General features: G+C 34.7%; 3 protein-coding genes and 2 long non-coding RNA genes across 10 annotated transcripts in view; 3 read left to right on the forward strand and 2 right to left on the reverse strand.

The window, feature by feature from the left end:
* Positions 1–736: 736 nt before the first annotated feature.
* On the reverse strand, positions 737–10,755 carry LOC105458589 (E3 ubiquitin-protein ligase Bre1). Of its 3 annotated transcripts, none has more exons than XM_011704045.1 (16): positions 10,523–10,755; positions 9,414–9,583; positions 8,457–8,643; positions 8,188–8,376; positions 7,231–7,349; positions 6,514–6,750; positions 6,281–6,406; positions 5,990–6,163; positions 5,651–5,908; positions 5,142–5,273; positions 4,620–4,891; positions 4,358–4,511; positions 3,947–4,060; positions 3,065–3,467; positions 2,121–2,215; positions 737–1,985 (listed from the first exon to the last, which is right to left on the reverse strand). In XM_011704045.1, exons 2-16 carry the CDS (start codon positions 9,561–9,563, stop codon positions 1,704–1,706), a joined length of 2,892 nt encoding a protein of 963 aa, XP_011702347.1. In that variant the 5' UTR covers positions 9,564–9,583; positions 10,523–10,755; the 3' UTR covers positions 737–1,703. The 3 variants fall into 3 exon arrangements, with proteins under 3 accessions (XP_011702347.1, XP_011702356.1, XP_011702338.1); XM_011704054.1 differs by having other exon boundaries at positions 3,065–3,449; positions 7,231–7,352; positions 10,523–10,754; XM_011704036.1 differs by having other exon boundaries at positions 7,231–7,352; positions 10,523–10,754.
* A 482-nt stretch (positions 10,756–11,237) lies between these two features.
* On the forward strand, positions 11,238–12,939 carry LOC105458660 (M-phase phosphoprotein 6). Of its 2 annotated transcripts, XM_011704148.1 has the most exons (4): positions 11,238–11,522; positions 11,596–11,696; positions 12,459–12,780; positions 12,850–12,939. In XM_011704148.1, exons 1-3 carry the CDS (start codon positions 11,475–11,477, stop codon positions 12,760–12,762), a joined length of 453 nt encoding a protein of 150 aa, XP_011702450.1. In that variant the 5' UTR covers positions 11,238–11,474; the 3' UTR covers positions 12,763–12,780; positions 12,850–12,939. The 2 variants fall into 2 exon arrangements, with proteins under 2 accessions (XP_011702450.1, XP_011702441.1); XM_011704139.1 differs by lacking the exon at positions 12,850–12,939 and having other exon boundaries at positions 11,239–11,522; positions 12,459–12,842.
* Positions 12,892–26,533, reverse strand: part of LOC105458645 (EF-hand domain-containing family member B-like) — a 53,841-nt gene continuing 40,199 nt past the window's right edge. Inside the window, exons 1-7 of one of the 3 annotated variants that reach the window (XM_011704114.1) lie at positions 15,318–15,540; positions 14,981–15,154; positions 14,289–14,514; positions 13,858–14,050; positions 13,622–13,696; positions 13,357–13,529; positions 12,892–13,090 (exon numbers count right to left, since the gene is read on the reverse strand). In XM_011704114.1, coding sequence (XP_011702416.1) covers positions 12,905–13,090; positions 13,357–13,529; positions 13,622–13,696; positions 13,858–14,050; positions 14,289–14,514; positions 14,981–15,154; positions 15,318–15,391 — 1,101 coding nt within the window. In that variant the 5' untranslated portion in view covers positions 15,392–15,540 and the 3' untranslated portion in view covers positions 12,892–12,904. Of the gene's footprint in view, positions 13,091–13,356; positions 13,530–13,621; positions 13,697–13,857; positions 14,051–14,288; positions 14,515–14,980; positions 15,155–15,317; positions 15,541–26,533 lie in introns of those variants that run through there. The other 2 variants (XM_011704122.1, XM_011704129.1) reach the window with 2 other exon arrangements.
* Positions 12,998–13,614, forward strand: LOC105458637. The gene is made up of 2 exons (XR_975557.1): positions 12,998–13,084; positions 13,404–13,614. It is a non-coding gene; the product is annotated as an uncharacterized LOC105458637 (long non-coding RNA).
* LOC105458632 lies at positions 23,094–25,296 on the forward strand. Its single transcript, XR_975554.1, has 3 exons — positions 23,094–23,554; positions 24,788–24,872; positions 24,955–25,296. It is a non-coding gene; the product is annotated as an uncharacterized LOC105458632 (long non-coding RNA).

The raw sequence follows: 26,533 nt of genomic DNA on the forward strand, positions 1-26,533 counted from the left end.
TTTCTTATTGAATAATGTCGAGTAATTATCGTACAGGACATACCTGTTATTAATCAGTTTGCCTGTCTCGTATTATAAACAATAGATAAAGCGAATTTGGACTGTATTTGCTAACTTATGTCCTTTTAAACAATTATAAATGTGATCATACGAATTACCAATCGTCGAAATCAAATTTTAACTTAAAAAGTAAATTTAATTTCACTTCTAGAAGTGAAGAGTGAATAGATTACTCTTTCGAGACTTCCTAACTCAGAGATGAAGATTTAAATAAAATGACGAAGAAGATAAAATAATTACGCGACTAAACATAACAGCAGACATAACGTCCAGAACAAGTCTGACCTCCTAAACATTAGTCACATTCAGCAGATTTACATTGTGTCATGAATGTCGAACAATAATGAATCAATAACAGTAATGAATCTACGTATCTAGTTAATCACTTAATTTTAGTTGTCATAGTTACTTAACTGAGAGTAATTTAGATGTGATCTTATCGGTATCTAGAAATTAATAGTTTCAAATTTTTCTAATAGATTAATAATTATTAATCTTTTGACTTTGACGAACTCGAATAATCTCGGTGATCTTTATTTTATCTTTATAAAAGACATCTTTATAAGAAATTTCAAACAGGAAATTGTCGTCGCTGAGGGTGATAGTATATTCGCTTCAGGAAGGCATTGCAATCCCAATTCCGTGCCGTATGTAGACGTTAACGATAATTTCGCGCAAGCTTATCTTAAAAACGAGATCAAAGAGTAATCGAATAAATCTTTCTTACATTGTAGATAAAATTAAAAGCTTGCTGCCCATATGTATGTTATTGCCGATTTGATACGAATCTTTTACAAGTTATTTTCAAGATTAAAATTATTAGATTCTTAGCACGTTGGTTTATTATATATCTACGACATTAATAATAACCGATTATCGTTGGTATAATATTGATTAATGTCGCATTCATATAAAATACATTTAGAAGTGTTTAAGCAGTTATATGCGCACATGCAGTTGTAGTCGCATTAGAGAACTGACCCGATGACATAGGTAATTATTATTTAAATATCAAATTATTCGACCATATATCAAAGTATTCTTTCATATGTATATATATCTATATACGTATTTTAATACCGAAGTATTAATAATATCTAAAATAATGTCACGTTAAAACAACTGTACTGACTAAAAATGCAATCCAGCTGTTTCTTCTTTTTTCCACGTTCTTCTTTGTACCTCTCTTTTTTCCTATATATTCGCTCGCTCATTCATTCATTTCATTCATTCTATCTATTTATTTTATGCCTATCTACCTATCTGTTTATTCTTATGTCAATTTATAGACTAGACCATAATGTCTAAAAAAAAAAAAACATAAGTAATAGAATTAAGTAATAAATAAATCGCTTGGAAGTCTTCAGAATTCTCGACTGATTCTTATAAGTCCACAACTTAAAGTTCTACGACTTATGTTATTTTTCTTTCACTACTACGGTCTTAATAAAAACTTAGCAAAATTCGTGATACATTACCGTTTTCAGGGATAGTCACATATTGCGTATGATCATTTCACAAAAAGTCAGAGTAATAAATAAACGGTATAAAAAAAAAGAAAAGAGAAATGCTGACGTGACATATTACAAAACATTACTCTACACCGCGGCGTATTTACCAAGTAGAGTTCAGCACCTTCTTCCTCATGTGGACAGGTACAGCCGATGGTAGTCATTGGCGCCGAAGGCGCAGTTGCACTTGGGACACTTCCGCTGTCGCGTTTCGTAACGTGTGCGGAGGCAGTCCCAGCAGAACACGTGGAAGCACTTGGTGAGAACAGCATCCTTACGTTTCACCTTGCAAGACGGACAGGTCAGAGTTTCCTTGTACTCCCGCAGCTCCTCCGCCATTACCTCATCCAGGGTTTCAGCGAGCTCGATCTTCTTCATACGCTCGACCTTGCGTCTGAGTTGCGCTATTTCCTCCTGTAATTCGCAATTCATACGTTAAACTTTATTTCTTATCAATAACTGATTATTAATGGTATTCAAAAAAAGGTAATTCAAAAAGTTCAGAACACAAGATAAGTATTGCAGTTAATGGAGAATTGAATCGTTTACCTGTAATCTTTTAGTTTTATACGCTTCAGCTTCCAAGGAACTTGTTTTCTCGGCTACGACCTGTTGCGCTTCCTTCATTTGGGAATGATATTTCTCTGTAACAATAAAAGTTGTATCAATAATTTGAACTAGACCGCGTAAGTGAATATTACAAATAAATTTGAGAGCGTCTTCTACGGTCACGGCTGGATCTTGGTGCTTAATAATATTTCTGTATGAATTTTTAAATCCATTATTCAGCCATTTAAACTGCGCTTCGAATCAATGTTGGACTTGCAATACAAACATTCACTGACGATGGAATATGGATAGTGAGATCGCAATTGCTCTTCAATTTTAATAAGCATCTTAAATTACAGCGAAGAAAATTAGGATGCTTCTTCGCATCGGATTATTAAAATTAGAATAAACGTCTTAAATCACTGCGGAGAAATTAAGATGCTTCTTCGCATTAGATTATTAAAATCGAAAATCAAATTGTGATTTCACTATTTTATCTTTAGCGAATGATTGCGTTGCAAGTCCGACATTGATTCACAGTTAAATGACTGAATAATTTCAAAAATTAATATAGGCATTCCATTTAACGCTCATAACGCTTTTGAAATCCTTGTTGTTTGTCAAATATTAAACAAATAATGCTTGCGAGCATTAAGTGGAATGCGGCCATAGAAATATTAGGCAAGATCCAACCGTGACCGTAGAAGGCACTCTCAAAAGTTGTATCAATTTCTTGTTAAAAGTAAGTTTAATAAATGTTTAGTTTTTATTAAATTATTTATTTTGATTTAATTTTCTAGATAATACTAACATTAATAAATGCAAAGACGTTATATAAACAATTTAATACAGGATTAAAAATTTATATGAGATATAGAGATTAGATTTTACGTAATTAAAAATTTGTACTTTAATCTTTCCGCGTTTTGTGCAAAGAATCTTACCAAGATGAAGCTTGAGATCAGCCGCAGATTGTGCGCTCTCAATCGCTTTCCGCTTATGCATCTCCATCGCCTGTTGTCTCAGCGCCAATTCCTTTTCCACCGTGGCGAGAGAGTTTTGTAAGAGACGCTCCTTCTCTTCTAACTTTCGTACAACTACGTTGGCCGCCTCCACCTGCGTCGTCAGGGTGGACACTTGCTCCTTCAGCACGTCCTTCTCCTCCCTCGCGAGCTTGTGCAATTGATTACTTTTAATCCTCTCCGTCATGAGCTTGAAATTCGCGTCGTCTTTCTCGCGCAGCTGCTGTATCAGTCTAGAGTTCTGCTCCTGCATATCCTCAAACGCTTGCCCAGTCACTTCCATCTCATTTAGAAGCGCCTCCTCCTCCTGCAGCCAAATACAATTCTGTTCAACATTATATTTCCGTTCGCGTACGCTACCAGATTCTGTTATCTACTTCCTAATACTAAAAGGCTTTTAATAATATAGGTACAGGTTAATAATAGGGTTTTTAATAATATATTTCATATACATAAAATATATAGGATATATATATATTATAGATAATTAATATTTTGCAAATGTAAACCACGATTTACTGTCTTTAGTCTAAAAACAATATAACACTAATCGTGGTTCGCATTTGCAAAATATTAGTGCGTTTTGAAAAAATCTAACCTATAAAAAAAAGTGTCACCAATCTGTCCACGACTGTATACATATATAAAAATTTGCATATTTCCATTACTGATTAATAAAAAAAATTCTCGAGCCAAACCTCTTACAATCAATTCTACCTCCCAGTTAATTAGTTCTAATCTTTTTATATATATAGCGCATCAAAAGTAAATTCACAGGAAGAATAAATAAAACCTGTGAACTACCTGTTTTTGACAAGCAACCTGACGTTGCAATGTGTACGCTTGCTCCTCCAGTTTCTTAATCTTTATCTGTGCATCCTCATCAGCTAACTTCTTGCGTTCCTCACGTTTACTTTCCTACAAGAACACAATGCAATTCACATTATTAGATTATTAATAAAAATCCTTACTAAATCAATGAATCGACAAATGCACATATACATACAATATTATGGTATCAATAATGTTATTACTGTTAAAGAGAAAAATATTAATTCTTATCCAAACAAATTATTTTTCTTCAAATTGCGATAGCTGATTAAATGTATGTATACATGTTTCATTCATTTCATTGATTTATCACGTTATCTATACATTACTATAAAATCATTACATAGCACAATTGTAGCAATTACAAAATATATTGCAACATACTTGAATCTTTTTAACTTGCTGTCGTAAGTCCTCTAACTCTGCTCTCGTTTTACGTTCGGCAGCCATTAACTGTACTTTGTCCCGTTGTTCTTTTCCAACACCTTTGTACATGTCTAATAAAAGCTTCATTTCCTTCATCTCATTCACAGCTTTTCTACAATCAGATATTTAATTTCGTTTATTTTCTAAAATTATATATCGTTGCAACACAGAAATGTCAGTATTTTATGCAAAAACTAGATATAACTCTGCGCAAACATACTTCAGTTGTGCCTTCAAATCTCTCACGAGCTCCGATTCCGCCATTTTTGCGTCTTTGGTGCGATGTGCAGGATCCCGATGTTCAGTTTTCACATTTTCTTTCTTGATATCCTTCTCACGTTTTATATCTTTCTCCTTTTTCAGAGTCGGCGAAGTTAACGTAAGAGAGTCTGGCGTGTTTTTGTTACCTTCACCTTCTCCAACCTCAATAGTTTCCACCTCTTCATCAGCACCAGATTCCCTCTTTATTGTAACACCACTTTCTTCTTTTATCTATATGTCAAATATATGTCAATTATATGCCATCTACATATCAACAATTTGTAAGACGAAAATAAGCATAAACAAAATCTCATTCTAGGAATTGAATAATAGTCTAATCTATTAATATTTCTGTAAAAAGATTTAACTTTTTCAGAACTGCATGCAAATACAAACAACAAAATGTATAAAAAATTAATATAATTACACAAGCAAAAGTATATCATATTTTGCGCGAGTGTGATTAAATTTATATTTTTACCTGTGTAGAACCTGGCAGCGAATTTGAGGCATCTTCTTCTTTTCCGCTGCCGTCTGAATTATTCCCTTCTTTATTTTCTTGCGACGCTTGTTGGCCTAATTTAGTTGTCAACTCCTCTACTTCCTTTTTTAACTGTAAACATTTGATAAAAATAAATCATTTTACAATTTTATTGGAGTAAATAATACATCGTACTATTATATACTATCATATGTAAAATTTTGTTATTATTGAGATAACGCGTGCTTTATGTAAGAGCGGTTAACTTGTAATCGACAAATTCAATCCTGACCCACGTAAAAAAAAAAATAAATAAAGGATCGTTTATTCTGCCCTCCAAAAATAGGAAAATTTCAAGAGAATATAATTTTGTCAAAAATTCAAACAAGAATTTTACAGCTAAGCCTCTATTTTTCAGATCGCCACTTTAGAAAACTGATTTTTCACGACACAGTACCTGAGGCCATCTCTAACACTCGTCAATTCACGAAACGTTTATTTGTACTTACTCGAGGTATTTCAGTAGAAGTTTCTTTGTACTTTCGCTTGTACCGATGCACTTCTCCTTTTAATTGCTGATTGTGATTCTGAAGGGAGGTAATTAGGTGCCGCATTTCTCGATTGATCGGACCTGTCTGTTCATTGGCAGCTAGATTCTGTTCGAATTCAATGCGAAGCATCTCGTATTCCTTGCGTAATTGTGCTAAAACGTCTTCGAGCTGTATACACTCACCGCGCAATTTCTTTTGGGCCATTAACTCTTCGCTCTATAAAAAGATTGTGATAAAAATAAAATGTCAATTTACACGCTCGTGAGAGCACCGTCTACGGATATATACAGATCTTACCTCCATCATCTCGATGTGGCGCAGATGTGCATTCTTGCTCGATTGCAATTGTTGGCGAGCGTCATCCAATTGCGTTTTTAACTGCATGGACTCGTTATATAATACGGAAAATTGCGATTGTAAACATTTGTACTCTGTTGTCTCCACAATTACTGACTCGGGAAGCTGTCTTATCTGCAAAAAAAGGTTCAAATTCAACAATTTAGTAATAGAGCGAAGTTTAATTAGATTAGATTGGAATATCGTGATATAAATAAAATTTAGGAAATTTAACTCTCTTTTATTACTCACATCCATTTTCAATTTTTCCACTTCTTTTAAGGTGTCGCGGTGTTGTTGATGCAGTTTGTCTAATTCCTGCAGTCTGTTGTTAGCTAATTCACGCGTCTCTTCGAGCTCTCTTTGTAAGTCATCAAGCTGTAAATAAAAAACAAAAAATATATTATAAATTAAAGAATATTGTAGTATTAAATTTAAGCTTGCACTTGTAACTTTATATAAAAAATTAAAAAAAGAAGTTTTACCTTAGTCTGAGGAACACTAGATGCAACTATAGTATTCGGTTTATTACTGCCTTTCTCGTCTGTGCCATGAATTTGCTGAAAGGTTTTTAACTTTTCGATTGCTTCTCCAAGATGATGTTCCAATTTATCGTTTCTCGCCCGCACTTTGTTCAATTCGTACTGCAGATCGTCGACTTGATTTCGCAATTCTGCTGCAAGCGTATCTTTGCCTGTTATTGTATCCTGCAGCTCTGACATCTACGGAGAAATATGCAGAATGAATAATTGACATTTCTAAATTATCGAGCAAAAATTTACAAAAAAATAACTCTAACGCTACAGCCCAATTGGAGACTCGACCTTCTAAATTAGGTTTTCTTCAAATTTTTCAACAGTTGGGTTTTTCTATAAGATTGTTAGTTTCACATCCAATTCCCCCTAACTTGGAGAATCTTATAAATTAAAAATTTACATGTGGAATCGGAGATTGAAAATTTGCGACTTGCCAGTTAAAAATCTGCCGCTCTCATATGAAATCACACGGCATTCCAAAACAAAATCTTATGATGAGATTAATAAATCATAACTTTTCAAATTTAAATGATATTGGTTAAAAAAAATATCCATATAAGAATCTCTCCATTTCAAAGACTAATAATTTATTTGTTGTCAAATAAATAGCTGTCAGATGTATATAGTCGATAATAATTAAATATAAGTAAAACAGAAGTCAATTACCTTCAATGAGATAGTGTGATACTTTTCGTGCAATTGTATATTTATCGCCTGCAGATTTCTGTTTTCCATTTGTATTTCTGCATTGGCACGACGTACGACTTCGTCAATGTTTGGCGCCTCTTCTATGATAATATGATGTTATAAAGAGATTTATGACTTTTCGCAATAGTTATGTAATATGTCCATAAAGTTTCTCCGAGATTTTGTGAAAAAATTTGGATCTTATCGCAAATCAAAACAAGATACATATGCCAATTTGTTCGAGTATCTATATCTGCGTTAAGACTCCTGACCACCGCAACCATATTGAAATTATAACGTCATAAGTGAGAAATGACATGTAAAAGTTTGTTGCGTGCCATTTTTAAATAAAGAAAATTTAGATAAAATAAAAAAACAGGATCGTTTTGAAAAACTTGTAAAAATGGATAAAAATTATTCTTCCCCCCCCTTGACAGTCAATAAACAGTCGTAAAAAGCACGTAAAGTGAAGCCTATTCAGATAAGAAAATTTATGGTTTGACAGCTATTGAAACGAGTGAAAAATATGCATTTATATATAAAATTAAAAAATAACTTGTTTTTATCCATTTTTACGAATTTGATAAGTACAAAACAAGTCACAATTAAGCACATAATAATAAAATGACACGTGCAACATAAAATTTCGTCAACACATTTTACAGTAAGATTCGTTAGTTACTTCAGTCGAATATTCTCTTCACATTCGGCTGTGATCATTCAATTCTTATTGCTTACCAGCATACACTATATTGCAGAATTCTTACAGTTTACGACTTATAACACTGATACATGACTGTAGAACAGGCCTAGTACGCTAAACAAGGTTCTAATTCCTATCGCGATATTGTGAACGTCAACGCAGAGCCAACTTTTGGCTGAGTAATCAGGAGCCTTAATTTGAAAAACCTCGAAGGAATTCTAGATGTGACTCACCACCGTCAAATTCTCCTTTGAGCGCAAGAGTGATCTTCTCATTCCTTTGAGATAAACGATCAAAAGCTTGTACAACTTTAGACACAGCACGTTTCGACACCTGCACACGGTTTGCTAATTTGTCGTCTAATTCCTCCTTGTCCCAAGATGACAGCTGCATGAGAAACGACGTTGTAGCTTCGCTCTCGTCTGTAATAAGAAAGAAAGACGTTTCGTTAAATTTGTCTCGTGGAGAATATTGTTATATTGCACTTTCTTTCAAAGCGTACTTTTGTTTTCTGATTCATCAGCAGTTTCAGCGTCGAATCTCTGCAGTAACACACGTATATCTTCATTGAGTTGATTCCAATATCGATTAACTACATTAAGTACCGCATCGTCCTGCATTTGACGTTTTTCTAATTGTTCGATACGTTGTCTCATTTCAGCTTCAACTCTATGCCTTTGTTCTAATCTCTGAAATAAATAAATTGCATATAAGAGAAGCTATATAAACTTGTACAAATTGTACAATACTGTAAAAGAATTATATACAATTTATATGTAAAAATATCATTTATAGGTTATACTTAAAACTTGATTAAAATTGAATCTAAAAATTTTAAATTATATATAAAGACGCATGTAGTATATGCAGAATAACAGAAAGATGTTAAAATCTAAATTATTTTGTAAAAAAAAAACAAAATTTAAACAAAATTAATTAAACTACTTCTGTAGAATAAACTGTAATGTTTATTTTATTCTTCCATTAAAAAATAACAGCAATTTAGTTTTAGCATTTTTCCAATTGTCCTGCATAATTTTATTTTTTTGTAGAAATATAGAGCTAATTATTGATAGGAGATTAAGGTAATTATGATAGTAGCGGGGCATTTGTTAAGTGCAAAGTGTAAGAACAAAGGATCTCAAGTTAAGGATCAAGAATCTTGATTAGCTCCATAATTTTTCAATCTCCTATATTTTATAATTAGTGTTTAATATCTTTAGTGCATAGAATTACATTACTATTTTCTTATATATAATGATATGCATCCTTATATGGCAGCTCAACATTTATCTTTATCTGCTATTACAAAGAATATATGTATATATACCATTACAAAATATAAATCTATATAAATACTTTCTTGCAAGAATATAGAGCCAATTATTGATAGAAGATCAAGGTAATTACAAAATCAACTTATTAAGGATACAAATGCAACATATAAATTTTTTTATACCTGTGCCAGTTTTTTGTTTTGAAACTGCAAAACCTTCATGTCCATTTCCTCGAGTGTAGATATGGGCCCAATTAGAATCGGCTCAAATTGCACCTTCTTTATAGGTGGTTGGGTACTGGAGTCCCCGCTCTCTAAGGGTCGCTTCGACATCTTTGCGCGTAGTGCTGTGTCTGCCAAGCATAAATAATAATAATAAATATAAGTAATTTGTTTGAAAGATGTTTTTATTTGAAGAACATCAAACTGCCGTTTAATATTTAAAAAGTTGAAATTCTATAATAGTATTGTGTAGGCCCATTTTCATAATATATGGTTAACAAAAAAGTTAGGTTAACTAAAACTGGAAAATTAATTAAAACACACTTTCATAAGCTTATAATAAAATAAACTAAAGGTCACGTGTATATCAGTTGAGTTGACATCAAATTAACTGGTTGGTGGAGTCCTAATCAAATGTCGTTAAACAATAAACTTCTTGATGATTTTCAACCTATAGGTAACCATAACCATACATTGTGAAAATGGGCCATAAGAGGTGGTTCCAACATGTGATACGACTGGTATGCCTATCACGCCATCGTATTAAAATCGATTCGTATTAAAAACGAAAAGTAAAGTATTGTATTCACACGAAATCTCCATGTAAATATAATCGTTTATTAATTACAGAAAAAAAAAGACGAAAACTGCTCCAAAGTTACGATTTATTTTCAGCGAGAAAATCCACGTAAACATTGCACCGCGAGTCATCAGTCGTCGAAAGCATTAATGCTCGCGTGGCAAGAGCACGATTTGAAGAAATGCGCGCGTGGAGCAAGAAACGAAAATAATTTTGCTAAATTCTATTAGAGTCGACGAGTCCCTAAGATGTCGTCCAGCTACACTTCGCGTCTACGATGCAGCCAGCGCGAGGTTCGTGGAACCTCAGAATGGAATCGAGATCGCGCCGAGGCGTGGGTGGGTCTGTCGAGGCCTTACCGAAACCTTCGAATTTACCACGAAGCTCCCGGAGAGCTCTTGGCGAGCGATACCGTTTTGGAATAACGCCGTTGTTATTGATTTCGCGCGCGCGAGCTTGTCGCTCGCGTGCGGGGCCGCGCGGGTTTTACCTCCGGGTACGAGCGATTCAAGCCGCTTCCGCCGCCGCTGCTACTTCCACGACAATGCGTCCCCTCGCTCTTCCTCGATCTCGCAGGCTCATTCTCTGCTGACGCGATCTGCCCCGAATGCCAGATCGGTCGTCACGGACCTCCGCATCCTGCACGATCTTATGGGACGAAGGATGATGATGATCGTTTCGAGAGGCACGCCAGCGGGCCAGCCAGTGATCTCTCTCGACGAAGCGGTGCCAACAGTTACGCGGCGCGCGGCAGCTCGGAGAAGCCTGTCGAGTCGGGCGCGGTCGGTAACCCTCCGTCCGTCCGCCCGCGGTAAAAGAAAAATAATGCAGTAGCTAGGTTATGCGGCGTGTCAATTACAGTCAACATTATAATTTATAATGATATTATTAAAGACCGACACCCTTACGGGAGTTAGCGTGGCTGGTTTAGTATAATTGCTAAAATTTAAGCAATTTATAATCAATAATATATGATATTAATTTAATGATTTATTGTTAGATCAATGTTTTTTAGACTGTACATTGTAATTCATCTGTATTATAACTGTTATAACTTAAAAAAAGCTATAATAGCTATAATAATTGTATATCTAATTGCAGTTAATGATTTATATATATAACGTATCGCGATATACTCGCGGTCGGTACATGCTAAGCGTCGATAAAAGAGATCGCGTCTCACATAGGTTGGTAACAGAATTGAAGTGGCTTGCAAGTGGCTACAATGGAAAAGTCAGGTTATGGTTCGCCTTGTTTACAGTGATTCGAGTGATTTACAGATCCGTGGTATTTTGACACGTGCGCGTAATTTCTCTGAGGAAATTCTTTGAAATCTTGACTATCCTTTGCGAAGAATTGTCAGACTTCTCCGCAATTTGACCGTTTCTTGGAGGGTGTTATCGTTTATTTTTTACATACCGTGATAATTAATCGTTATAAATATGGATCCGAAGAAAGTATCTCTGTCGAAGAGTATATTGCAAATGAAGGTGAGTTCAAGAAAGAGGGATTATGTAGAAGATGAAGCACTGTTGCATGTATAATACGTGAGTTTGTTTGCAGTTCATGAAACGGACGAAAGACAAAGTGGAGAAGGAGCATTTTCAGGAGGAAGGAGAGGAGTACTTCGGCAGCGAGCTTACATCACGCATGAAGGAAGCGTCGTAAGCACTTTCGGTTACTTTCTTTAAATATATTTTTAAGCCTTACATCTGGATTAATAATAATGTAAATTAATACAAATAATTTAAAGGAGGCTGTTTTGAATAAATAAAATATATTAGAGGCCTATGGGAGTCAACCATGTTTGCCACCTCTCCGGTTTTCGTCCGGAGACTCCGGCCTATTCGACAAATCTCCGACTCCTCGGCACACGAAAATAATCTGTAGGCGAGCGTTTAAAATGTTGACAACCTCCTTTTCGGGAAAACACGATTTTTCTTGGGCTCAATGAAAAAATCTGGCAGAAAAGCCAATTTTGATTATTTTTTTTTTTAGAGAATGTCTATTTTGAAAGAATTTTTAATAGCGTGATTAATGATCTTCTAGCAAAACACTAATACATGTCCGGTACAATATTCCTTAGAAAGTGGTAACCATGGAGCCAACATGGGTATGTAATAATTTTTTTACAACATCCAACCACATGCAAACTGCGCGCCGCATATTCGTCGATCTTGAAACAATTCATTACATAAGGTCGAAATCAATCTTGTAACAAATTTGGATGGAGTTGGATATTATAAGAAAATTATTTCACACCAACACTCATGTTGGCTCCCTCAGGCCTCTACTTTAATATATTTGGTAAATTTTAATACATTTTTGATGTTTTTTGTACATCAAAATATATTGTTAAAACTCAAATTTTATCCCAGTGGAAGTATCGCTGTCATTAATTACTTCTATTTTATTCTATTGTTCAGTGGAAAATTTCTCATTGAACCGAGCTATGTTTTCTGCGAGGGACTCGCCGACGGTAGATTGAGCTTTCAAGGAATGAATCCAACTATAGAGAAATTAATGGAAGTAAAGGAGAATGCCAAACGAGCCAAAATAGAGGTGAAACAAGAGGCCGACATATCTGATGAACAAATGGCCGTTCAGTGGAAGAAAATGCGAACGAAGTTTGACAAAGTAAACAAGAACAGAAAGGCGCAGCATATAAAGTCCAACGACCAAGACGAACCATTGAGGAAGAAACCAAAATTCCTGAAACCAGCAGACTGAATCGACATTGTGGCTAATGTATGATTATGTAATATAATTTTATATATATTAAATAAATACGTTGTATATTTGTTTGTATATTTACAGTTTTGTATATTTAATGGAAAAGCTAAAAAAGTAAGCAAAAAAAGCTCGAATGTATCTAGCCACATGTGGTTTTCTTTGCCACGAAATTTGACGCGGCGAGTAGCTCCCGAAATGTTTCCACGCACACGCCGCCGGTACAATCTTTCCGCATTCCTTCCTGCCAAAGCGTATCGAAGCTGTTCTCCGGAAATTCGAAACCGATGTTCTCGAATATGCTTCGTATTTCTTCCTTGTCGTGAGTCTATATAACATATTTACAAAATAATATAAATTAGTATTTTCATGATATAATAGATAAAATACTATAACGAAATAAAATAATAAAATAGTATATAAATTAATATTTACAATTTGAATTTTGATAAGTTTTTTAGATAAAAAAACTTTTATTTGAAAAACTTATTTATTTGTTATTTGAATTTCGTAATTTGATATAATTCATATTGAATTAAGAGTAGAAATATTCAAACGATAATATATGAGATAACTAGATGATGCGCGATCTACCTTGAAAAAATCTATATGTGTCAAGCCGTATCTTGTGAATATGCTAGGCGATATCACACAATGAACGGAGGTTTGATCGCCCAAGTTCTCCCTATCTGGATGTATACCGGCGCGCGGTAATGCTGTTATCAGAAAGTCTGACCTCTCAGATGGAAGTCCTGCCGCACGTACTTCTATAATAATTTTTGAAGCTCATATTCCAAATATTCGCTTTGAGAGAAATATTTTTAAGATCGAATATAGATATATAAAAAGAAAGTCCTACTTGCACTATCAGTTATTTGAACGTTTTTTATGCTGTCACTATACGTAGTACGATCTGGACTCCCCACGGATATTTCTAAAATAATATATTCTTTAATATTTTATGTGCTATATCATTACAAATTAAATTAAAATTGTTATATTGATTTCCTTAAGAAAGTTTATCATTTGCAATTCCTCCAGTTGATTAATTTTACAAAAAATTTAAAGATATCACAAACATTATCTGTAAATTACGTTTTATTGATGGCAAAACGGGTAAACTACGCTTCCAATTCAAGAGATTCAGCATTTCCCTGTAATTAATATTTCCATCTTTGCGCAACTGCAATGTGTCCATTAACGGCACGAGAAACTTCTTGTTTGGATATATGCGGTACTTTTCGAAAATCAGAAAAACCCTATCTTCAGGCAGCGCTCCGACATATTCCTGCATTAAAATTTCGTGACAATTTCATAATTACAAAAATATGATTTATAATCGAAATTGATATGACCGTGTAATTTTGGTTAATTTTATTGACCATTTACCTAGTATATCTATACCTATTTACATGCGAATTTATAAATTAATATGCATTTTGTTGTAATAAGCATAAAATAACACACATACATATGCATATATGATATATTTATTAGATATACAAAGTTAATAAAAACATGTGTACTTTGTCCAGACAAGAAAGCTCGTCCTCTATGTCCAAGAACGGCACTTCCGGCATGCGTTTTTTGAGTTTTAGACGAAAATCGTTTAAATCTTGTAGACATTGCCACCAAAAAAGCGCTTGCTCGTTGAAATCGAAATTACGTAAAATATCTGATACGTTAAATTCGTCTTTGATGGTCTTCCTACCGTGTACGATATCTGCATAAAGACGCGATGTTTCTAGGTCCCTTGAATCACAAATTTTAGTCCAAAAAATGCCATTTTTATTGTTAATTGTAATTAAATTCTTATTTATACCTATTATTTATTTAGTACTGAAAAAGAAAAAAAGATAATTTCTATACGATTTATAATTTAAAAGCCACGTCGTTTCACAAAAAAATTAAATCTAAAACATTATACAACAAAAAATAACAATATAAATATAATATATTTATATATAGTAATAAATGATAGGAAGATATAATTATAAAAAATAGTAAAAGTTAAAAAAATTTTATTAAAACTAAATATTTTATTTAATATTTTATTTATGAGAATTAAAATATTTGTATTTATCTTTTTATTTATATAACGGAAGGGGTGGAGGTTACATAAGGAATTTACGAGATTTTTATCATCTCTCTCTCATCATTCCATTATAAATTGTACAACTATCGCAAGATTAATAGTTGCTTGTTCAATTGATATTACTTGACTTGTCCGACAAACGATCTAGTACGCTCTACAAAATCCGCTTGTCGACGATTGACTAAGGTAACCGGTTCGTGATTAATCCACGTCAAAATTCTTCTAACCCGAGATTCCGATCTCCGACTCTTTGGCGGTTTGCCAAATCTGGTATGTTTATCGAAGGACTTTTTGTAACTGTAAGAAGAAATCCCGATTATATAAAGACAGCTCAATCCGTCTCATTCTTTGTATTTGCTTGACCAGCTATAGTCTTATTGACATCTTGGCATCATGATCGCTCTCTTGATTTATTCTGCCGACTCATAATTAATAACTATGCGATATTCAATACATATACCAAGAACGCGGAGAGTCTTCTTGTATCGTCATGCTTCCCTCAATTTCAAATACTTGTTTCATAGTCGCTTCCATAAAAATCCAAATGAGAGTTAATTACGATAAGAAGGTTAATTACAATTCTTTCGTTACACAATACTTAAGTTACATCAGGATAAAAAAAGGAATGATGACGTTTCAGATTACCAACAGGAAAAGAAGTATCATCCACACATTTGATATTCTTTATGCATGTGTTTGTGTGAAAGAAATCAACTTCAAGATAGATAACATTAAATGAATAGACAGTATATTCTATATATATTAATAAACAGTAGTTAAAGTGTCTAAAATCTAAAAAATCGTTTAACACTCAATGTTTCGCTGTTCCAGCTAAAATTCCAAATATTACACTTAAATTATATCGCTGTTTTTTGTATCTGCTAAAAAATTGTCTGTCATACATGGAATTTATAGCAACAATATTCTAAGAATATATGCAAGAAAATATAGGTCTCATAACCAAATATGATTGAAATCTGTATTGGAGTCTGGACTGATTAAACGTCATAGAGAAACTTCTTGCTTTTGACAAATAGTTCAGATATAATTTCTGTCTCTGTTATCTATATTGATTAAATACAAAACATACATGGTATCGCAGTGCTTACTAATCACTTATCCGTTTAGCTAATTTTTCGTACCTAAATAATTCTCGCTGTAATTGCAAGATTACTTTTTTCAATGAAAGAAGCGTCCTTTTATCATAAATTGAAAAATAATTTTTAGCACCTATTCGCGATATTTCCAATCTTTTAATTTAAATTTTTGGGAAGTACTTTATTGTCTCACACGAATACGATCATCCAAGAGCTTGCCTATACGTCCCACGCAATGCGCGATATCGCGTAACGGAATTATAATATACCGCGCCCGATTTTGCAATGGAAGAATGGCAGAAACGGAATACATGGCTTACTTAGTGTCCCGGCGACGTAACGTTATACGCGAGGGGATATATCGAATGAAGTTGTTCGGGCTGTTGCCGGCCTTTTTTCCCCGCGTGTTAATTCCCCGAGATGGATTTGCGGCGTTTAAAGAGCCGGCGGCGGCGCTGTCTCTTGTTGCGCGCCGATTAATTACCTCCGTTAATTACCTCCGTGCGCTCGATATTACGCAATAACGTAAATAGATAGTTGCACGCTCTTGGGTAATCTCTGATATTTAGCATTCTTCTCTATACGTATATAATGCGTGTGTTGTACGTGTGTGCTGTTGTTTTTCGTCACGGCGCATATTAATAGCGAGCGGGAGTATAAAAACGCGATTATTTACTCTCAGATAAATAAGCCAAATAAGTAAGTCGAGAGCGCTGTGTGCGACACGTGTGCTACAGCACGAGCTTTTCCGGAAGAGAAGCGGAGAGAATTAACATTTAAATCCGTACGTGCGCTCGACGATAAACGTGTAGGAGATGAGATGCGCTGACAGAATACAGATGATGCGCAATCTCGACGATATATTGTCTATTAATTTGGCGGCGGAAAAGAATCATTTAATTGCCACTGCCTGCGGTACGAGTAATACTCTTGTTATTCGTCGTCGCGGAGATGAGTTTCGCGGAATTCGATACAATATATGTATATATAACGTCTCTGCAGCATGTCGACGGGCGAACCCGCACCGTTATCCGGGACAAGCAATTCGCGCGCTCGCTTGCACCACTTTCCGAGATTTAATGTATTCTTACAGCTGCCACGTCAAGACCATGATGCAATAATATTGGCTGTTTCGCCTTGTTTTCCAGATGAAATATCGGACCGTTAATTGCGGTGGCATGTGGCTCGCCTTGAACGAGTCCCGGCTCTTCCCTTTAAGAGCACCGCGGGATGGCCGCGGTGTCGAAAATCGCGCGACCCAACTGCACGCGCGCCGCGCGCGAAACTCGATAATATTATATTTATAAAATCCTCGACCGCTTCGGCCTGGAAGGCGGCGGCGCCGCGCCGTTTCCCATGGAACCTCATGAGTGGTTTGGAGATATCGCGCGAGACCTTATTACGGCGATTATTTACTCTGATCACACAACAGGACTGTCGAAGTTCTGCGCTCGACGTAATTACAATTTGCAGCGAATTGTGAACGGCAGTGGAATGGAAAGAATGCCACTTTCAGAGAAAGAATTTGAATGTTATTCTGGAAAATTATTCAAGATAAATAAGTAGTAATGTTCGGGCATATAATATTTGTGGTATAGTTTAATTCCACGAAAGATCTCGCGCAATAAAAAAAACCGCGATTTTTTTAAATTAATTCGACGTTGCGTGAATTATCGCATCCGCATCGAATTATCGAGGTATAGAATTAACGAAATGGCCGAATCTCTTTAATTCTTGCATCCACAAATTCATTGCAATTTTGCCGTACATATATTCCGGTATAACGAAACAAGCTGTATACGGCAAGGATAGCTCGTGACTCTGTCAGTTTAGTCAGTTTCAGTTTACTTTAGGACAAAGATCCAATCATTCCTCTCTCATATCTTATCCGTCTCAGTATATGATTAAATTCTGATTACGTTTAATGCCCGCACCGTAACGAGAAATAATTATCGGTCATGATGCCGCTTGTTTTTCTTCAAAAGGCGGGTGCGCCACCGCGAAGAAAAACCGCGCGAGATCTGCAGATGCGACTGGATATCAAGAGAACGCAACGGATGCGCGAGTAGGATATTCGATCGGCGTGTTATTTCTATAGAAAAACGCGCGCCGAGATTATACGAACAATTTGCGCGATCGTCGATGATTGGCCGAGTCGTAATCGGGGTGGAAGGGAAACCTCGATACGAATCTCACGCGGCACAATGTGATTTTTCTTCCTGGAGAGAACGCTCCCCCTATCTCTCTCTCTCTCTCTCTCTCTCTCCTCGCGCGGCTGGAATCCCGTAACGGAGAAGTGCAATTAAAGCACGATCCATTGATTGGAGAATGATTAGTGCCAGAACGACGAAGCTGACCGGCCGCTCCCTTTCTATCACTCGTCGGCCTTTTTTTGCGCGGATAGGAAGCGAGGAGAATTGTGCTGCTTCGTTGCGCACTTCGAGAGAATTGCAATTCCGCCTCGAAAGGCGAGCGGAAGCTAATACAAGATATGTACGATGTGTGAAGAACAATTTTCCGTATATTTCATTTTTCCTTTATGTAATTATACGAGTTATACTAAATATGACGCGTGAAATGAGGAGGTACGTTATGTTAACTTATACATTAATGCCGTTCTATTAGACCGCTATATCAATAACAAGTGCGCATACAATATAGAGTTTTCTAGGAATTTTATTAAAGCAAGGCCAAAACAATACAGTCAAGCAGGCACAAAATGAGTATAAGATAAATATGCCTATTGATGGACTAACATAGATCATGTGACTGTCGATCCTCGGTAATTTAGAATGCACGCTGGTCTACTTGACGTCCACGTTCTTTTTTTTTTTTTACATTATTACCGAGGAACATGCGTCGCTATATACGAGTTTCATGAAGAGAGAAAGAGAGAGAGAGAGAGACGAAAGCTCGGACATGGCAAGCAAGCAGGTCTTGTTGTTCGTCTTGTACGTGCTAAATATTTGAGTCAGGTTGTCGTCGGCATTAAACGACGAGCAAACATCGCCGATACACCGCGGAAGAAAACGTCGCTCGTTTATCAAGTGCAAACAAGGCACCGTTTTGTCTGCCTTCCTCACATCATCCCTCAGAGTAGGTTGTTATTCAGGCAGCTCGAGTAAAATCGTCGCAACGTCACGGTAATTTAGAATTTAGAAAAAGCCATTCGGTGTTTTGCTTAAATCTACACAAGTCTATAAATATACGTATTTTCTCTTTAACATATTTTATATATATTAAAAATCATTACACTAATTATAAAAAATATATATAATACTAGTTTGCGTAAAATTATATAAGCTTTAGATATTAATAATAAATTACGCTGAACAATAAATTTTGATCAACTTTTTGTTTCTCAACAAATAATAGATGGGTGTTGTAGGGTTTTTTACGCTGAAAAAGGATATATGCTTTTTAAAAAATTCCACTGTTAAATTTTTAGAAACTCCACTTTGAAGGAATTTTTTATATAATAATAACGCGAATTCGTAACATACATTTTAATATATGTATATCTATAAGAAAATTAAATATATTATATATCTTTTTACAATACATGAAAATAAATGTGATGATATGAAATCTCTTTTATTATTTATGTACAATTTAAAGTAATGAAAATAAAATTTATTGGCAACATTTAATGTCAACAAACAGTTAATTTATAAACTTTTAGAAAACTATAAACTTCTGAGGTATGTTTAAATATCGTTAAAAATACATTTTTATTATTTCATTTGGATTTCTTCGCTCCAAACCTTGGCTTAATGTGAGAGACAAGCATGGCGAATGATTTCATCAAAAACATCACTACGATGGAGGCACGTTATCAAGGAAAGTGGAGTCTTAACATGCGTGTTGATTCAACATGCTGTTGGACACTGAAAAGAGAAGCCAAGGGTGCTACGTACAAGAGAAAGTCATTAGCTGAGACTTTATCCTGCATAAAATAAAAGAGAAGTCGTAAATTGTTTAAATTTGTAGTTTTTTTTTTCAAAAATAGAATCCTTGACTTTTCAAAATCTGTAGGCAAACTTTTTAAATTTTATATTCTTTTTCAGCAGCTAAATATACATAAGAATCACGATTCAAGTGTTGAGAAATAGAAACATATTGTAAATCAGTATTATTTATTCGATTCCTCGATGTTGTTTTTGAGAGAGAATGTAAATTTCGTGAAATAATTATTTATTTATACAACAAAATCACAATTTCACATGGTATCTGTAGAAGAATGTGAATGGTGAACGCGCGAATATTTTACCTAGCAAAAGATTCGTCGGTACGTGTACAGCTTAATCTCTTCGCGGTCGGATATTTTTTCGAAGGTGCGCGCGAACAAATTAGAGAAATGGTTGGAAAGGTGAGAACAATCCTATCTGAAGAAATCGTATATCTGTCTGGGTATGCGCGCAACGAGAAAACGCCCGAGATCTCGGCCGAGAGGAACTCGATATCTCACTCACAGCTGTGCGGCTGCGAGAGGCCGGATTTTTAAGTTACAGCCTCGTGCAAAGAGAGAAGCGCTAAACGACGAGCGTTTGAAATTGCGTCGTGTCGTCCGGTTGCATTTAAAGCAGCAGCTCCCAAACTGCACAAAGTGAGAGTATAATATAATAAACCAGTGAAGTGAATATTACAAGGACAGATAAGAATGGCACGTGCTTCGCGCCAAGCGTATCTCCATTTCTATTTCTGAAGCGTGTCGTATTTAAAGAACTGATATTTTCGCGCAGAATTCTCTTCGTAAGAGGAGACTTACGTTATCTTATCAACGGAATGTCATTAAAACCTAATATCAATTTTAAACTAAATTTTACTTCTTGGATTAATGAATCAAAGTTCACTTTGCCGTTTCTAATTAATGTTAAAGTTAAAATTTTAATATACTATAATTTTATATATAAATAATAAATATATAATATCTTTTCTTAAAATAATTATATTCAGATTTAGAGAGCTGTCAGACATAAAGAAGCGGAAAAAAGTATCGAAAAGTAATATTTCAATTGTCTTACCTATACAGAAGACGTGCTTACGAAGGATTAAGCTGTTCCTTGTGGGATGTTCCTTTGGGAACCCCTGATAGACCGACATGGTAGCGTGTGACGTAGTACGAAACAGTGTCAGCAAGCGGGGTCGGCGTGTGGGTAAAACGGTAACCGAGCGCGCGGAACAATATTTGCCCGATAACCAACCTGGAAAACGTTCTCTCTGCAGCGTGCTAATGGATTTAGCGATGGCGGGACCACGTGCCCCGTTCCGAACGAACGAGCGTTGCTCTACACGCGGCCGGCACGCGCGTGTTGTGCAAATGTCTGTTTGCCGTGCCGCGGCCGGTGTTTCACCGGCGATGATCGATGAGATTTTTATTCGCATGCGAGCAAACAACGCGGCGAGGCCGCCGCCGCCGCGCGTTTTTTTCTGCCGCGAGCGCGAACTCGATCGAATGCGGACGGATCGTATTTCGAATTCGGGTCGGATTCTCGCGATCATCTGTAATCCCCGTTATTTCGTACATCGTAGATTTATCATGGAATTTCCACCGTTATGCATTTCCTGAGAATCTTTCTCAGCAGATGTAATTACGGTGTAGCAAGTAATACTACATAGGTATATGTCTATAATATGTTCGATCACGTCCCTTTCTGCAGAATGTGTTCAATGGGAAAATTCACCTTCAGAGAGTAGGGAAATTATGGGATGGACAGATTTAAATCTAAAAATCTAACGAATTGAGAAGAAAGAATAAAACGTCAGATATGTATAAAAATCTGATGTTTATGATTTATAAAAAATATAATTTAAAAGAAAAATATGAAATTGTATACCTATATTATAACTGAATATTATGTTATTCTTTTAAATTAAGTATCCAATTGGCATGTTTCTCCCGGAATTATCTCAGAAAGAGGAATCTGGAACGGGAGAAATATCTGCCAAATGAAAGTTTTTCCTGTTATCTTCTTGAAATATTAATTCAATTATCGAAATAAATTAATAGATAGCTGAGAAGTTACAACCAATTTCTGTTTCAAATTTTTTAGCTGTATAGACTCGTTCCTCTAGAAAGATAGTGTCTTTTCGTTCAACGAACACCGAACCTTTCGACAAACCGTTAATTCGTGTAATTATCGCGACCCTGATAAGGCGTAACGCATCTTGATATCGCTTTCACTCTGGATCAGTATTTCATCCGCATTTTTGCCACCGAGCGAAATTCAGGTGATCCAGTTGCATTTGGTTGCAAATTTACAAATATCATTTTTTGAACCGGATTTAAGGATATCAGGAAAAAAAATTTTTCACGAGTTTGATCTTCTTAATTTATTATTATCTGTTAAAATTGCTATGAATTATCGGAACAATGAATTTTTATTCAAAAAGTTGACATGATATAATATGAAAAAAATTTGATATAAAAATTTGTCAAGAAAATAATTAATTATACAATAATAAAGGGGAAAGAGCCAAATTCAGCCGAGGCTAGATGTTGATTGTTACCCAATAATATTCTTGAGTTTTAAATTTTTAAATTTCAGTTATCGTAAATTGCGCGCTGATTACTGTCGGTCTTTAAGAATGCAATCATAAAATAAAATATTACCACAAATTAAATTAATCGTCAATTCGATGGCATGCTACAAGTATCTTAAATAACTATAAACTGTATTGCGAAAAATATTGCTTCAGCCAGGATTTTTCGCAATAAGTTTCTTTACAGTATCATTATCGAATTGACAATCAATTTAATTTATGATAATATTTCCACTTTATGATTTCTTGCCTTTTTTTTACATTGTGTGTTAGTAAAAATGATAGGTTTCTTTGATAGAATAGTGTTTAATTTATATAATTTTCTTTATTTATGTATTAACTATTTCGTTTCAACTATTTTCCATCTGTCATCCTCTATGATTCATTAAACGCTGAAAAGGTTAAAATAAAAACCTAAAGACATTTTTGAAATTTTATTATAACTTTTTATTTACAGTTTTGCAAATTGCAATTTATTTTATTTATTTAATGTCACTTTATTACATATCATTGAATATTAAATTAGTCACTTTATTACATATCATTGAATATTAAATTAGTCAGATATTGCGTTTTTAATTTCTGTTCAAATTATAAAGATTCTAATAAGATATAAATGTTATGAAGATCATACATGCTATTCATAAACGCTCGATGAAATGTTTTGATTTTTTCTGTGTAATTTTTTAAAGCCCGCGTTTCGTGGATTAAATAAACGGCATTACCAGTTCGACGTTCGGTACTTTCAAGGAACTCGTTTCAACCTTCACACTTGTGCCGTTATAATATATCGCTGTTAGGATGACTTCGAGAAGCGGCAGCAGTTTCAGCTTGTTGTCCATCATCATCCGTCACACGTGTTCATAGGTCGGGTTCATCAATTTGAACGGAGGGAGAGATCGATTTCCTTCGCTCGGTCTTAAGATAATACGGCCGGAAGTGGCGCCGTTCTCACATCTATAATAACACCGTAACGGAACCAGCAATGACGGACACCATGTCAAACGAACTCTCTTTCGTTAATGTTTATTACAGTTTGAGGACCGGTATTTTTGAGGTGGGCCACGAAGCCAATTAATAATTTATGACTAAACTACTTATCTTGGAAGCATTACGGTAGGATCGATTTGATTTTTAAGTGTGAAATTCGAAGATAAAAACGCCAGTACAAGCCATCACTTATTTTAGTATTTTTCAACAGCTTGACAGTTATTCTTCATTACTGTTCCATCAAAAACGATATTTACTCGAAAATTATTACTGATATTTCAGTTATATATTGCTATCTTTTTGAATATTATTATTGCAGTAGTGTCATCGGATGATATATATATGCGATGTATTTTCCTCGAATTATATAATTGATATTATTTTTATTGATAACTACCAATGATTACGTTGACGATTTAATGCATCAAGTATATTTTAACAAAATTTCATCAGAATCTTGTTGGAATTCGTCAATCAGATAAAACTTTAAAGATAAAGATAAAGGATGATATCCGTTCCGGGCAACGAGGCGTGTAATTGCCGGTGTAAAAAAAAATATCTCGCAATCATCAAAGAAAAGATATTAAAATTCGACATGTGTGTGTTTATGATTACCTACAGTGTATCGTACACGAACTGAAGTATGCAATCACACACACACACACACATACACACATATATATACACACACACACACACACACACACATACACACACACACACGAAAGGCCGTTATCACTAAGCGCGCGCGTGTGCGCGCATCGTAATTTTAGAATCAAGGAAAACCGAGCTAATGATATCCAACGATATGTCATTTCTATCTTAGACACTCCCTAATTCGGTACCGATTTACATTCTCTCTAGGCAGATAAGAATCCAAGTATGCGCCACTATCGCGATCTCTTGCAGAGAATTTCCCTGTCGCAAAATCATTTTTACGTGATAAAGTAGCGCTGTGTGTGTGTGTGTGTGTGCGTGCTAAACTTTCGCAAATATAACGTATAAAATGTAAATAGATAATCTCACTTGTTAACTCTTTAATAGAAACTATTAATTTTAATTCCTTCGATGGATTATTTGACTTTCGCCAAATGTCGAAAAATTCTGAGCAATAAATAAAAATTGAGTAACTGACTAGAATAAAATCAGTAATTTAAAATAAAAATTAGAAGAATTAAATTTAAAAATAAAAGCCAATAAACCTTTAGATTTCTCGTGTCACGCAATTTGACGAATATAGAATTAAATAATTATCTCAATAAGTTATGGATATGATTTTAGAATTTCTTTTTCTTTCAAGTAACACGTATATCGGCTTACATAAAAACGTAGGATCGGTTGCGTTTCCCTGATTAAGATCTTTGAGCTTAAATAGTGATAAATTAGTAAGTTTAATTTAAATTTATCGAACAGTTTTGATCCATTAATAGGAGATTAATTATATATACTGCGCGTGTTCTCTCTTAGAGGCATACTATGAAACGTGATTGCCAGGTTCCGGTAAGCGAATAAAAGGTGTGTAATGATTAGCTCTCAGCTCCATTGCCAGTTACAAGGATCCTGCTACTTACGTGACTCAGCGTGCAATGTTATCAAGAATTTTTTTAGCATGAAAGTCCTAATAAAAAAAATATGTAAAATTGAAATTTTACATTAAAATAATTTTTTTTGTAATTCTATAAATTCTTCGATCAACTTAATTTTGGTTCCCAAATCTCTTTATATTTTTGCAAATGTTTAAACATGATATTTATATTTCCTAATTCCTAAATCCTCTCATTCAAGGATTCTTAAACTTATATATTGCTTATTCACACGATTAAATTTTTACATACTTCGATTTTTAGTTGCATAGACATTTAATTTTTTAACTATTGATTTTTTTGGAGTTAAATATCTTGGTTGCACAAAAACTCTAGATTTTTTTAATCTGTCACTTTGAAGGACTTCAATCAGTAGGATTTTTAAACATTCTTTTTCATTTTTTCTGAGATTTACAGATTTATAAATTATTATAAAATCTATAATTCATTCGGAACATGAAATTCTTTTAGATTCATTTAGATTATTTCAAATTTTTATAAATGCTAAAAATATATACGTATATATTTGCGATTGAGAGAAAAAATGCGTATTTTATTTCTTACACATTAGTCACTTATGCCTAATAAACGGGCTGTCGGTGAGCAATATTACAGAAAATCCCGTTCGTTCTTTCGATTTCGATGTTCTCTTACTGCCATACGTGATGTTGCTATACTCGACGATTATAAACATAACGCGCTAACGATTATCCGCTTAACTCACTGACAGCTGACATTAGCGCAGGAATTCCCGCGCGAAGCAGCCGCGCGCGTTCTCTCGCGCATTGATTTTGATACTCGCAGTTCTATCTGTGCGCTCACCTTTCTACAGGTGATAGGACTATAACGTGTACACGTTGTTTCAAACGCCTGAGACAAACGTGTTTTCGCAATACAGAATTTAATTTCTCATCGAAGAATTACTGTACAATGTTTTCTCTCTTCTGTCTCCAATTTCTTCTGTCATTTCTACAAAAAGGGTAAGAAGACAGATATTCTTGATTGCGGAAATTTATTTTCACATTAAAAAGCGCCAATTTCATATCAATTTGAAATTCGAAAATAAAAATAAATCGAATGTCTTGATTAAAAGGATTGAAGAAATGATTATAATCGCATAATGATTTTCGCGTACTTTTGTTCCTAACACTGCGAATTGACGAAATATACATATATGAATCGTCCTGTATATAGGAATTAGAATGCCAGGTATATTACAGATATATTTCCGTATTTTACGTCACAATTTATTTCAACGTCAAGCAAACTGAGATCTCTGCATTTCATTTGTCTACAGTTCCAAGAAAAACGGCGACCGGTATGAGGCCAAACGGGCTGAAGTGAATCCTAATTGTCTACACAATCTACATTCCCAGACAGGATTTCTGATTCATCTCCAATGCATTTTCTGATTATTAACTTAAGCCTAAGTTCGCCTCGGAAGACAATTTCGCGTCATTATC

Source organism: Wasmannia auropunctata, unplaced genomic scaffold, assembly GCF_000956235.1.
Source record: "Wasmannia auropunctata unplaced genomic scaffold, wasmannia.A_1.0 LD336101.1, whole genome shotgun sequence".
NCBI classification, from domain to species: domain Eukaryota; kingdom Metazoa; phylum Arthropoda; class Insecta; order Hymenoptera; family Formicidae; genus Wasmannia; species Wasmannia auropunctata.